A 14,855-nucleotide genomic window follows, 5' to 3' on the forward strand; every position below is an offset into this window, starting at 1 on the left:
ATGTATATGTATATATATATATATATATATATATATACACATATAAACATATATATATATATACACACATGTATGTATGTGTATATATATAAAAACATATATAAACATATATATATAAACATATATGTGTATATATATATATATATATATGTATATATATATACATACATATATATTTAAGTGTGTTCTTCTCAGCTTGTGAGTTACTTCACATACTCTTTAAAGAGGCAGTGTTCATATAAAAATAAAAATACTATGGAAAATGATGGACAAACAGGTGAGTATGGTCAGTGACACAGTAGGTTGAAGATGTATATTGCAGTTTTCTTGTTTGTTTTTTTTTGTTTGTTTATTTGTTTTGTTGTTGTTACAAACATATTTGGTCCTTATTTTGGCTGGACTAGGCTTAGGCTGGTTCTGAACTACAGACCAATCAAGGGAAGTCTTAACCTGGATTAAGACCCTGTTTGTACCTGATGTCAACACAAAATGGATCCTCATGTTGTTTGTCTATAGAGGGCCTTGTATCTATGTACAGCAACCTGTTTGCCAGTGAACAGGATGGTCCCTTTCATGGATTCTGGGCCTTTTCTGCCTGTCAGCCAGCTACAGGCCAGTGACGTACATCTCCATCCCATCATTAAAGGTGAAGATGGTGGTGGTGCTGGAGCTGTTGCCCCCTTGTTTCACATCGCTGATGGTCTCATAGAAGTTTTCCCCACCAGGCAGGCCTCTAACAGGTGGGGCAGTGGGTCCTGAGCCCTGAGGAACAGCTGGTGGTGCCTGCTGCTGCTGCGGCTGCTTCTTCCTCTTCAGAGTGGCATTACCCCCAGCTGTGCTATTATTGGTTCCTGCCTGCTCACGTTTCCGGTGGGTGTCAATAGTAGCGTACGCAGGGTCGGATTCAGCCACTGCGCATGTGGGCCAGGACCTGTCTCCCACCGGCTCATAGCAGGGTTCCTCCTGGGAACGCGCCTGGGCCTGGACCCCTCGGCCTCTGCCCCGGGTTCCTCTATCCCCACCAAAGGAGCGTGGGAGGGTCTTTGCGCCGTTGTTTTCCATAGGGGGTTTCTTCTTCTGGGATTTACATACGATGGAATAGGTGTCTGCGATCTGACAATACACACAGGAGGAGAGAAAAGTATGGGTGTCAGTTATCATCAGTGTATTCTGTATTCTACAGTCTATGGGTGACAGGTCCTGAAAAAGAAGGTCACTGTTTCTGCTTCATTCATGTCTTTGTTTCTATGAGTGCACATCTATAACCAAAACTAAGTAACCTACACAAGCTTTAGTGTGCTGGGACTTAAATGAACAGTCCTTCTGTTTATTGTTTATTGCGTTTGCGACCTTAAAGTCTTGTGTTTTTGAGTTATGAAAATGTGTATTTGCAGATTACTTAAATGTATGTGTGTGTTTCTGTCTACATATATGCCAGACATAAAGGTACAATTTCTTAACATGAGAGTAAACATATAAAGCTGCTAATTTGGTGTGTGTACATGAAGTGTGAGCATGAATTGTGTTGGTGTGAGTGCAGTACTTTGCTTACTCAATGCTGTAACCTGACCTATTTTGACAGGGTTGGATAAGACAGAGTAAACTGTGTTATCAGTCTGTTGAGGTCTAGGCAGAGTTTGCTTTGCTGTGGATGGACCTGTTAAAATTTCACCACAACTGCTTTGGCAACAGAACAGCAGGGTATGGTGTGAAAGATCTGGACGACAGCCAACTCGCAGAAAGAAAAAACCTGCTCAATGGTGTTCACTAATGGACTTTGCTCACATCTCCTTTTCTTTGAATGAAACACATATATTTTGGACCACAGTTACTGCAGGTGTGTGTATATGTCTGTACAGACATACAGTACAAATACAGTGTCTCCATGTGTATATATTGTATCTGTTTGGTTACAGTGAGGCATGTAAGATTTGATATCTGGAACTCACAACTGAAAGGCATGTGTGAGGTCCTGTAGGGAATTCGGATAAACCAGTGTAGTGACCTCTGGCATTTCTGTGTCAAAATTCCACAAGGGGAACACGAGAGCAGAGGATTGTGGGACATGGTCATGTTTACCTTCCGTGTTCACACCCAGACCAGCAGCTCTGCTCTAGTGGCCCTGAAACACTGGCTATGCAAACTGCCTCTTTCTCTCCCTCCCTCCCACACAGACACAAACACACACACACACACACACACACACACATACACACACAAACACACACACACACACACACACACACACACACACACACACACACACACACACACACACACACACACATACACAGATTAACCAGGTTTTTGTTCTGCTCCCAAAAAACTGAAACCTGAGAGTATAGAGACAACAGGCAAGACTCCATTTCCATGTGTGTGCTCACCTTCCCTTTACTTGGTAACTTGCAGTATGTGTGTTACATTAGAGAAAATATAGCATTAGTTAAACTGGGGGAAAATAATTCAAGTGCAAACCACAGCAACTTCAATTGTGAATCTCTTTCTGCCTGTTTCTGACAAACCTCAAGCCACGCATATACCCTGCCCCCACAAATCTCTTGTGTGACCTTTTTGGATAAACAAAGACCCTGGCGTATGCTTCAAGTGTGCACACACAATGTGCAGTGTGTGTGTGCGTGCGTGCAAGCGTGTGTGTGTGTGCATTTGTGCACACAGAATTTGCAGCTCTCTGCAGCAGAGGAAGGAAGTCACAAGATGATGGGGATTTCAAAACGGGGCTGCAGCTGTTGAGGAAGCCTGTGCATTGTATGTTTTCTTTTCTCCTCCCCTCTCTTGTGCTCTTTTTCTGTTCTGTCTCTTCTGATACTGCTTTACTTCTCTGCTCAAACCAAGGTTTTGAGAAGGCACATTTAATTGCAGCCCACAGTGATTATCCATGGAAACACAACAGTATGCATGACAGATGCATCTGTGTGTGATCAACTTTATGAATAGCAAATATGGCACAAGTTTCCGAAACGGTCTGCTAGCAGTCAATATTCATCTGGTAAGACATGCTTTGTGCAACTTGATTGGCTGGGGGAGGCAGCGCCTCCTAATATCCACGAAGGGACTGGAGCAGAAGGAGAGAGCGCCAGAGGAGAGGAGGAGATTTAGGTGGGAGTGGAAACTCAACACCCACTGACGGTTGCTACTGACAAACTCCAGAAGATACAAAGTATATGGGCATGTTAGGGCAACAACGAACTTCTAAATGGAAAAAAACAGCAACTAAGAGAGAGAAAAAGTAAGAAAAAAAACAGGAAAGAAAAATACATGGGGGGGGGGGGGGGGGGGGGGGGTTGCAGCATGCAGTCAAGGCCAGCTGCTCTGCTACCAGTCTGATTTGCAGAGGAGGGGTTTAACTCATGAGGCCAAACAGCATAGACTTAACCCCTTAATCTCCACATGCAGCAGTCAAACTCAACACTGGCTAAGAAAAGAAACTCACCAGCTTAAAACATGTTAGGACTACTGCTTTACTGAACTCTACACACATCTAGATGCTCTTTAATCACATCCTGTGAGGAATAAATTCATTGTGTGACTTAATAAACCAATAATAAATAAACACAAAACTTCATGAAGTTATGTTTCTGGGTCAAATTTACAGACTTACTCTTAAGTAACAAATATAGCTGCAAAGTTAAGTTGATGATATGGAAAACAACCTTGAGTTGATAAAGACTACTGAGGAAAAGAGAAGCTCTGTCAAACATACTAACAATAGACAACAGTTTATTTCAGGGAAATCCGTTCATCCACTAAGATTGACTCCCTGGGCCCCACAGACATGACAAAAGTTCCCCAACTCCTTGTAACTCTCTCAGTATGTTATACTGTGTCCAGCCGGGAGTGAAGAAAAGGGGATTGAAAATGGAGAAGTAGGGGTGGAGTGCTGCATGTGGAAGCGCATGTGGTGGGGTATGTGACATTATGATATGATTGGCTAGTGCAGACTTATCCCCTCTCACACCCAGACATACACTTTGATGTATTTATACAATATAGGTCAGTTTGTAGCTCACGTCCCAGGCAGGACTGATCACATTCAGTTTGCATGGGCTGATCATGCATAAAAATCTAACCTTTAACAAACATATCTATGAATGCCAAGTGGTGACAGGTGATATGAATGTTGGATTCGTCTGGTGAGACGTGCGTTGGAGACAGATAGATGAGTGGGGGTTTGGGAGATTGGGGTCAGAGTTCAGGCATGGGGGCAGGGGCGCTGGGTGCGTGTAACGTAACCTCTGGCTGTAAGCAGAGACCTCGTATGACAGGCAGGTCACAGTGCAGCAGTGTTATGACGGAATGCCCAATCAAATGGGCGCCCCGATCGGTAAACACAGCAGTCACAAATCAGAGAGCTGTCCATCTGTCTGTCTGCCTGTAGTCCTTCCAGTCCGCTGTGGAGAAGTCCACCCTCCTCCCAACCACATGCACACACTATTAAATGTACTACCTCCTTTGCAGATGGGGGCGATGGGTGCCCCTGTCCATTCTCTATGCGGTGTGGAGGTGGGTGCAAGGTGATGATGTCATCCTCCTCTGGTGGCTTCCAGATGTACTGTTCCCCGTTGCCCATGAACACCGCCTCCTAGTAAATGAAATCAATTGGGGAGTTTGGGTAAGTGTTGCATTTATGATCTGGAAGTCTTTGTATAAAAGTAAATCACACTTTTAAACAGGAAGGGGGCAGCAATTTTGAAAACCTGTTTTTCCATAAAAGGAAAGTTGTATTTTGTTGGGCCTGACTGTGGGTTGTTTTGTGTTTTATTTTCTATCAGTGTTTGTCTTGTGAGTTGTGTTGGTTGTTATTTGCTGTGTTTGCTCAATAGGTAAAAAGTGACCATGTTGCACAGTGTGGGTGGACTGTGCATGTGTGCGTGTGTGTGAGGGAGAGAAAGCGAGTGCATTTCTTTTGAAGGTGAGAGGTCATGGTTGCATGGAGGGATTACACTGTTGTATTGTGGGAATGGTGTGGCTTGCTTTAATCAAATTTGGTCAGTACTGCTATTATCAAAATGATTGACCAAACAAGGTTATGGTCATAAAAGTGTCACTTCTAAAGCTTTCTTTTGATCGATGTCTCCATCTTTTTTTCAATATCCACCTACAGTATGTTAAATGATACAACTTTTTCCTTCTATTTGCTCTCAAAGGGTAGCTTTCATATCAAGATTCAAACAAATGAATCGGCAAGTGGCGAGAGTGGGCGATAGAAATTATCCCTGCAGCCAGCTTCTAACTGGAATCAGATGCTCCTGACATGTTATTATATATCATTTGTTGCAGCAGTTTTCTATTTTTGTTGTTATTAAGATGTTCCTTTCAAAGTGAACTTTATATCTTTTGAAATATAATGACTACACATTCAGTAATTAAAAACGACTTTAATTACTGAATGTCTTGTGTCAAGGAATTTCTGCTCGGTTTGAATTTTTTAGAAATAGTTAATGAGTTCCAACTTTTTTATTTTAAAATAAAATCTGGGTTCATCGAAATCTGTGTTAAACAAAATGATTATACCTTCTCAAACCCGAATCACTGCCTTTCACAAATACTGAGGAAAGAGTTAAAGGTTACATACTGTAAAGAGTTACACTATTGTATTTGTATATAAGCTTATTATGAGTTCAGTGTGATCGTGTCCTGAAAAACAAGATAAACCTGGTCTCCAATAAAATAAACTTCATAATAAACCATATACAATCAAGTAACTGCAACTTGTTACATTTTATCACTGCTGGTGATCAAAACCAATTAGAAACCAATTAGAAAGCATGTAGTGGTGTGTGCACATGTGACTGAGGATGATTAAACTTTTATACGCTCCTCCTGTGCAGTGAGAGTGAGTAATAGAAGCCGGGGCAGAGTAAATGGCTTCAATATGTGAACATTATTTATCCCCTCACTGGCGGCTGGCTACCTGTTAGCCGTTTCTAGATAGACTTGCTGATAGATTCAACGGGAACACACACACACACACACATACACACACACACACACACACACACACACACAAACACACACACACACACACACACACACACAAGCAGTTTGGCAGCCTGCCAAGCTGTTACATAATCCATCCCTCCACACTTTACTAGCCACTCTAATACTGTGCTGCGCAGCAAAGAGACAGAAGAAAACCACACACATAAATGCACATACACACACACACACACACACACACACACACACACACATACTATCAATGATATAGCAGGTCAAAAATTGACAGGACAAAATTGTTTAAACAACCTTATCAATCTCCTTAAACTGTAAAGACCAAGTCATTGTTTTATGCTTTGTAAAGCACACACACACACACACCCACATCAGTCAGTCATGTTTCCATCACTTCAGAGGACATTACATTGACTTACATTAAATTCCTGAAGACTTATCCTAACCTTCATAACCATTACATACCTAATTCAAAACCTTACCCTAACCTTAACATAACCCTAAGCTAACCTTAACGTTTAACCAAGTCTTCTCCCTTAAATTAATCATTTACTTCAAGCAGACCTCCTCTTTGTCCACATAAGGGAGGGGAGTCTCCAAAACACGACTGTGTAAACAGATTTATGTCCCCACAACATGAGGAATACCTGGACACACACACACACACACACACACACACACACACACACACACACACACACAGACACACATTTATATATAATCTTACACACAGACATGAAGAACAGATATGTGTGCCAGCAAAACCACAGGAAAGGCTGATCACCATCCGATCATTGTCCCTCTATTTCCCTCTCAGCACTGCCCTAAACTGCGGCCTTGGCTGTTTATAAACACAGCTGGCTCATACAGCTTCATTATGGGGTTTAAAATGTAAAGAATTCAAATAAACATATTTTAAAGTTTGGTTAGTTGGGGGCGTGTTATCAATTGTTATCTAAACAAACATATTTGCCAAATAAACATAACGCTCACATATAAACTGACAATTAGGACGAATAAATGTATGGTACAGTATGATCTGATGAAGTGACTTAGTATGAAACCTCAAGTCTGAACATGGGGAGCTATTGTGTTTGTGGACAGTGCCCTCTGGTGGTTATAAGACAGATGTACACTGGATGGAGGATGGTTGGGTAATACAACACATAAGGTTGGAGCAGAGTATATATATATTTTTTTTTACTCAATGATTCCTTTACCTTTGGGAAGGAGTGTAGGTGAAATGGTTCCAGCGATTTGCGTGGCAACTCCTGACTGCGATGTAGTGGAGGAGGAGCAGTAGAGGGTGAATCACTCACGCTCGATTGGCTGTCTGACTGACTGTCGGCCCCGTTATTTTCCTTCCTGTTCGTCTTGTCAACCTTGAGGTATTGAGTCACCAGTGAAAACATTATAAACAAAGCTCAATGGACACAGCACAGTGTTCACATGATGAAGTATATTTGGACTTCTCATGCATGTCAGAAGAGTATTTCAGACCTAAATTGAGATTGCAAATTGATATTAGTTGACTGATATAGTTCAATTTTGATAACTAACACTTAACACATTATCCTAACTTTAACAATTCTTCCTAAGACATTTTGACAAATATATACAAAATCCAAACAGGCATATTTGTGTGAGTGTTTTTGCTGTCAAATATTTCCTTGTGGTGTCTTGCTTCTACCCTGTGCAACTAAAAAAATATGTTGCAGCAATTGACTCTTTAACCGCAGCTCATTATATCACAAACACCAAGCTGCCAATGCAAAAAAATGGGTTGTCATCACAAACGACTAAGTGATGTTTTGAGCTCAGTGCCAAGACTGATTAAGATCACACTAATGTGATGATAGCAGCCACAGACACCGTCACATGACAGGATGGATAACCGTCACCTGTCACCCCAGCACGCATAGTAAATACCTCTCAAACCAATCACCAATATATGACATTATTTGTTTGACAAAGTGAGAGCATATTTTATTAGCACTGGTTTGATTTCTTGTTTGAAATACTGCAGTATTGTTGCTGTGTATGACCCTGCAATAAACTATCTATAAGTTTATCCAAGTGTGGTTCAGTAAGACAAATTATTTAATGAATAATAATTTCCACAAAACTAAACCTCCCCTTTAACTGAATAAACAAGGTAACATGTAAGTTGACTTCTGAATAACTTAAAAAATATATGTTTATTATTACCTTTATGAATTTCCGTATGGAAGCATATTCAGCTACAGCTGGATCTTGGATGGCCAGAGAGTTGACAGAGGGCACAGGGGACCTGTTGACCCCACTCGCCCCATTACCTCTTCCTGTCATTGGTCCGTTAATGGTGCTATTCCCTCTGCCGTTCCCTCTGCCACCCTGTGAGAAAAAAAGAAACGATCGCAAATCCATGAACACAAAATAAGAATCTCTGATACAAAAAAAAGAAAAAACAAAAGGGCCCAGCTATCATCAAATCGCAGAGCTGATACATGGGCACACAAAGAAATAGCTGTTCATACACAAGTGTATAAACAACAGCACAAAAGACTTCATCTTGTCTACATCTGCAGGTTTAAAGTGTTTTTCGTTTCTGTAATCAGCACAGATTAGCATGTGTGGCGCTGGTCTGGAAATGAGCCCTTGAATCCCCCTTGTGGAGAGTTTGCTGTCTTACAAATATGAATCACTGGATGTATGAGTGGCAAGCCAGTTCACATTTGTATCATAATAAAGGCTTACAGTTTTGGGGCTGTGTGTATGTACGTACATTTCCATGCCCATTTCCATTACGGGCTCCGTTGGCCTGAATTTGGGGGCTGTGGGCAGCTCTGATGGAAACCGGAGTGTTGCTTGATGTGGGTGGTGGAGCAGACGGTACCTTGGGACCCGCGTCACATTCCCGGACACCTACACTTTCATACAGGCCGTCATCCAGGCAATGGGTGGGGGTTGGATTGTTCCGCAGGCCTACCTCAGTGTAGGTGTGGTCTCTGGCCTCTCCTCCTCCCCCTCCTCCTCCCCCATCTCCTACTGTTTCCCCCCCTCCCCCCTGACCAGATCCCTGGGGACTGGTGGGGATCTGGGGAAGCTGGCGCCCGTGGGAGGGCCTCAGGTCCGTCTGGGAGCGCCGGCTGTGGAGGAGCAGGAGGTCCATACTGGCTGGACGGCTCTTACTAACAGCTGCACAGAGGAGAGGAGGAGGGAGGGGGCAGCACTGAAATAATGTAACAGCTCTGGGTTGTATATCATATAAGAGCTTGCCATTCTGTAGATTGTCATATGCAAACTGTCACTTACAGTTACTTCCATTGCAGGGAAAGCGATTGATCTCATGTAGCCTGGTGTCAGATTTGCTCATGGAGTTCAGTTTAGGATGTCGAAGGGTGCCCTGCTGTCACACGCACATGAACATGTTACTACAAGTATAAACCATGCAAACACATGCTCATGCATGTGCATCTGTGTATACAACCAGCTTTTCTGGGAGGAAGGATAGAGGGAAAGGAGCACAAGGAGATGGAGAGGGAGGGAAGGAAGGAAAGAGAGAGTAATGAAAGCATGTCTCACCATATTTACAGATGTCCCTTTCTGTCCGGCTGGGGGGTGCTTGCTCTTGCTTTTTCTGACACAACATCAAAGTGAGGAAGGTCAAATGGAGCCGATGGACAGAGAAAGAACATACACACACTCAGAGCAGATAGACACTATCAGCATCCAACTCTGGTTAGGGCATAAAAGTCCTTGGTCGATAACAAGAGCCCAGTCAAACAGTGAGTGGAGCGTGACTCAGGTTTTTGCCAAAGCGGAGGATATTTTCCACTAAGAAACTTTTCTTGCGTTTTTTTCACATACCATCATTAATATGTTGTTCTCTTCATGCTAATTCCCTTTGCTATTTACTTTAATGTCCTCTGGTATTTGTCTTGTGTAATAAATGTGACTAGAGTAGAGTTACGCATCATTGTGGACCTCTGAAGGAGGCTGTAGCAACAGGAAACTGCTGATGTAGAGAGGGAGTGATGAGATGAAGTTAGAAGACATAAAGCTCCAGTGTGCAGGTGTGAATGTGATAACCAATCTACGCCCATCTCGTTTCCCTCACTTTGGAGGGTGAGGCTCTACATCACATAATATGTGAGATCTTACTGCTGTGTTGCAAAACACAGTGTAGCAATAAATAGCATGGCTGGTTGCAAAACAGGTGCAGAAATCTCAATAATGTTGTCGTACACAAGTTGCCCGAAATACAACTGAATATAAAAAGTACCACAATGAGATCCATGTTACCGCAGCTAGCTATTGTCTCCTCTAGTGAGCTGGAACTCCATCCTATTCACACAAACATATGGCCATTATAACCCAAGGGAACCATGAGAAGGTGAGGAGGGCTCCCTTTGGAGATATTCATAATAACATGCCACAGGAGGGGGTTTAAGGTAAAAATGACAGGGAGGCATTGAGACGTATAAAGGAGGGCACCAATTATTTTGTAGGTTTTAAGCTTGGATCTTACAGGATATCTATTGTAGGCCTTGACTTTGAATAGAATCAGTGCAGGGAGGTATTTTTAAATCAATATTAGTTCCAGGACCTATTGTACTGCTACATGACAAAGTGAATTTAAACTGGTGAACTACTGGGCAGTCAGTCCCTCAACAAAACCAGTGGGGGACATATATTTTATTATTTAGGTCTCAACATAGTATGGTTTTATTTCCATGACATGAGCTGGTCTGACATTTCTCTACATCCTTATCTGTGTATCCCATGGCAACAAAGCCACAGTGTAGCCTCTGATTGGTCCCCAAGGGTTCTGAAAAAAAATAAAAAAAGAACCATAGGCGCTTCTATTGCTCTTGCCTAGCTCACAGTCTGATCCTCTTTAAACCGCGGGGTGCACCATTGCTTTTGCCTACTGAGGAGTGTGCTTAAAAGGGGTGACGTGAGGCTTCTCTGACTCCAGCCTGTCTTATCAGTGTCCTGTAAACATAATTTCATCTGATCTGACAATCACAGCCATTAACATTCATTACTGCCACTTCGCTCAGAGCAAGGGGATAAAAGAGACGAAGAGAACGGATGGAGGGAAAAGAAAGAAGGGTGGAGAAGAGTTCAGAAGAAGTGGAGACACATAAAAGAAGGAGTGGATAATAAGAGTGATTTGAGAGGGCATGGGAAAATGGCAGTGGAGATGATATAAATCTGGCTGTTTTTTTTTTGTTGTTTTTTTCCTGCCCACACCCAACTTTTTTCTTCCTTTTTTTTTTACACATTTCAAATCATGTGACCACCCTCTCACCTTTGGCAGCCCACGCAGACAAGAACGATGAGGATGGTGACCACAAAGGCAGATGCTGCTGCTATGGCTCCCAGGAGCAGCAAATTTTGGTAGGGATGGTCCTCTAAATTTGTCCCGGTATCCATGACACACACTCCCTCTCGCTCACTTCCACTCGAGCTCAAACTCCGCCACACAGACCGTCTGCTCAGGAAAACCTGCAGAGACACAGGAGGAGGAAGAAAGTGAAGAAAAAAGACACAACATATGAGTGACATGAGAGATAAAAACAAAAAGGAGAAATGCTGCAGAGAGTTAGGTGAGAAATGGTGTGTGTGTGTGTGTGTGTGTGTGTGTGTTTGGTTTGCCTCTAGCTTTTTGTCACTGTCTCTTTCTGACATATCAGTTTCTATTTTTGACTCACTAGGAGAATAATGCACAGAAAATAGAACACCTTACAAGGCAGCCAGAATGAGCATGCCAAAAAGGTTTCATCACCATCTTTTTGTTGTTAAAAAAAAGATCAAATAATACTGTATCATTAATTTGACTAGCTAGAGAGGTTCTTGTATTAGTTTAACAAGAAAAACCAACTGAGTTCCCCAGAGTAGTGTCTTACTAACGGATGGGCCAGATCCACTGTTGCTACACTTCATTTCCTGGCAGAGCACTTTCCCCTTTCTCCAATCATCAGCAGCTCAAACACTTCCAACAAGATTTTCAATTTTTAAAACAGTAGTATATACTGCAGTGAGTGTTGTACTACAAACAAGGCAGTGCTTTCACCCCTCTTCTACCTGAAGCCCTTCTACTCGACACACAAGGGCAAACAAAACCTCCACAACCACCTACTGCACATAGTCAGTTTGTGACAGATATGAATACTGCTTTGAAAATACCTTTTAATCAAAACAATAAAACCAACTTCTTTGTTGAAAACCTCATTCCAGATAAACTGTGGTTAAGATCAGATAGCATGAGAGGTATAATAAGCATACACAAATACTCTTAAAAATCATTTTTGAGTACTGGTATTTCACTGAATATCTTTCACTACACTACATTTAAGGGAGAGAAATATTGTACTTTTCATTACACTAGATTTATCTGACAGTTGCATTTAATTAATTTTTAAAAAGAAATCATTACATTCTTACAAGTTGTTTCATCTCACGCTCAGAAAGAAAGCAATAAACTTTTTAATGTGTAAATCATTTTGCTGAGACATCTGTTGTGCTTTCCTATCAAAAGCAATCATAAATCTAAAGTCTCTGTAGCATTGTTAGCTGTAACAAAGCTAACCCATATAACCCTCAGTTTTTGAAGGCAAACAATATATTAAACTTAACTAGCAGTGCTTTTTATATGAATACATGAAGAAATAGTTTTAGAGTTCAAGATGTATACATGCAGTTTAGAATCGGTGTGAAGTCCGATTAAATTGAACCTGAACTATTTGGTCAGATAGGCTAACATTAATGGCATAATGTTTGGTAATTTTAAATCAACTGACCATATTTCAGATTGCACATTTGAACATTTCATACATTAAGAAGCTCACAATCATTTTGTCTGTTAGCATTAGTTAAGTTAGCTATGCAACAGTTACAGTTTGAATTTATAAAGAGTTGGTACAAGTCGCTCCCAGAGCATAGCCTCCAAAACCTCACTTGAACAGAGAATATGTTCAGTTTCAGGTATGTTCATAATTTCTGATGGATCAGCACAAGACATTTGGAATTTGCAAAACAACACACAAAAACATGCTTACACGACATACAACATGAATTCCTTTATAAACAGAGACAATGGCAGCAATGTGGTTCAAGTATTAGATTAGAGAAAAAAGCTGAACATCCGGGATCCAAATGACAAAGCAAGCAGCGAGCAGAAAGAGGTCATGGCAAGATACTGTATATATTGTGTTTGCGGGAGAGAGCAATTCTGGAATATACCACCACATGATCTGGCTCTGGCTTTCTGTTTCTTGGAGATAAAACTGCATCTTTTTTTTTTCATGTCCTCTTTTCTGGGTCCCTCACCCCCTCTCTCTTCCTCCAGATCTCCTCTCCTCCTCCTCCGCTCCCTCTCCCTCTTCCTCTCTCTCTCTCTCTGTCTGTCTGCCTGACCCTGCAGATATGTGACGCGATGCACAGCGAATGAATTAGCTGAGCAGAGGCCTCAGACAGCCCTTTATAGAATAGACAGACAGGCAAGTAGGCAGGCAGGCAGAGAACAACGGTGTGGAGAGAGGGAAAACGAGAGGAAGGGAGTGAATGAAAGGGAAGGGTAAGAGAGAGGTGATGAGACACATGAGTGGGATGAAAGGACAGACAGGTGGGAGAAGATGCAAGGAAACGAAAGAAGGCAGAGGAAGAGGGGAGTGCACTTAAAACATGAAGGAGGAACGAGGAGGGGAGGGTGTGATAAACAGTGGGGGAGGGAAGAGAGAAAAGAGAGTGATGAGACGAAGAAGATGAAGACAGTGAGAGAAATAGCAGGGAAGCCTGGGAGAATGTGCGATGAGCGCAGGGAGAAGGAGGGGGGCAACAGAGGGAGGAAAAAAAAAAAGGATGAGGCGATGAGAAGGAGGTCATCAGCGGTCTGTTTCTGCCTGCATTTTGTCAGCCCCTTCTGAAAAATTCAGAGGAGAAACACATACAATGGGTGCGTTTCTGAAACGCCAGCAAACACAATGCAGGATGGGAGCACATGTCTCGCAGCATACTTAACAGTATCTGAAGCTCACAAGTGGTGAACAAGACTCTGGAGGAGGAGAGGCAGTTTCTGCACAACGCCCCTGCAGCACGCTCAACAACGACACACAGTTCGGGTGCAAGAATGTTTATTCCAGCATCTGTCTTCATTTCACAACATCACAAGTAAAATAATGGCAGTGATAATAACAGCATATTGAGAATTATGATGACGGTGGTGATAGCTGTATTGATGCCTGTTGCCAGTGATGATTATAATAAAGATGTCAGATGATGATGACGGCGATGAAGGGTGCAGCTACTAATACAGATTGTAATGATGTTGGTAATGAGGTCAAACTGAGAGTTGCGGAGACGCGTCGAGGGGCGGATGCAGGCAGCTGAAATAGCAGAGCAGCAAGCAGGATGCAGCAGTGCAGTGCAACCACAGGGTGGAAGGTTTCCTTTGAGATCACACACACATGTTCTCTCAGTACAGAAGAAAACACACCAGCATAAATTGCTAGATTGTTGTGTTGCAAATCTATTCACTTTGCAATGAAAAGTCAAACCAGCACAGTGTTTAATTCTCCATTGTGCAATTGGGGTCTCAACAGCTACAGCTACAGATTCTCTACAGCTCCCTTATTATTCAATATCTGCTCAACAAAAGCTAATTATAGTTTCTACTCTCAGTTATGCTTAAAATAGATTGTTGACAAGAGACAAACTCTGACACAATCTGAGTTTTATAACTGTAATTTCCAGATCTCATCTTAACCAGACCCCAGTTTTTTTGTTTTTTAGCATTTTGCTTTAAGGAATTTGTTAATTATTCACAATTCTGTCAGATCCAGATCTGATCAGGCAGCCTCATCTCATGTAGGTTAAATCCAAAAACATTTTTCTGG

At 42.0% G+C, this 14,855-nt stretch overlaps 2 protein-coding genes across 10 annotated transcripts in view; one reads left to right on the forward strand and one right to left on the reverse strand.

The window, feature by feature from the left end:
- Positions 1–606: 606 nt before the first annotated feature.
- LOC128357608 (uncharacterized) overlaps positions 607–14,855 on the reverse strand; it is a 36,300-nt gene continuing 22,051 nt past the window's right edge. The window contains exons 2-9 of the mRNA XM_053317973.1: positions 11,270–11,466; positions 9,538–9,592; positions 9,268–9,361; positions 8,738–9,150; positions 8,182–8,346; positions 7,194–7,355; positions 4,466–4,600; positions 607–1,113 (exon numbers count right to left, since the gene is read on the reverse strand). Of these exons, the coding sequence (XP_053173948.1) occupies positions 607–1,113; positions 4,466–4,600; positions 7,194–7,355; positions 8,182–8,346; positions 8,738–9,150; positions 9,268–9,361; positions 9,538–9,592; positions 11,270–11,394 (1,656 nt within the window). The 5' untranslated portion in view covers positions 11,395–11,466. The remainder of the gene's footprint in view (positions 1,114–4,465; positions 4,601–7,193; positions 7,356–8,181; positions 8,347–8,737; positions 9,151–9,267; positions 9,362–9,537; positions 9,593–11,269; positions 11,467–14,855) is intronic.
- Positions 4,495–14,855, forward strand: part of nkain4 (sodium/potassium transporting ATPase interacting 4) — an 85,149-nt gene continuing 74,788 nt past the window's right edge. For 5 of the 9 annotated variants that reach the window (XM_053317146.1, XM_053317144.1, XM_053317149.1 and 2 more), the window contains exon 1: positions 4,495–4,630. The gene's annotated coding sequence lies outside the window, so the exon portion shown is untranslated. Of the gene's footprint in view, positions 4,631–11,194; positions 11,359–14,855 lie in introns of those variants that run through there. The other 4 variants (XM_053317145.1, XM_053317154.1, XM_053317151.1 and 1 more) reach the window with 3 other exon arrangements.

This window comes from Scomber japonicus, chromosome 4, assembly GCF_027409825.1.
Source record: "Scomber japonicus isolate fScoJap1 chromosome 4, fScoJap1.pri, whole genome shotgun sequence".
Classification (NCBI taxonomy): Eukaryota; Metazoa; Chordata; class Actinopteri; order Scombriformes; family Scombridae; genus Scomber; species Scomber japonicus.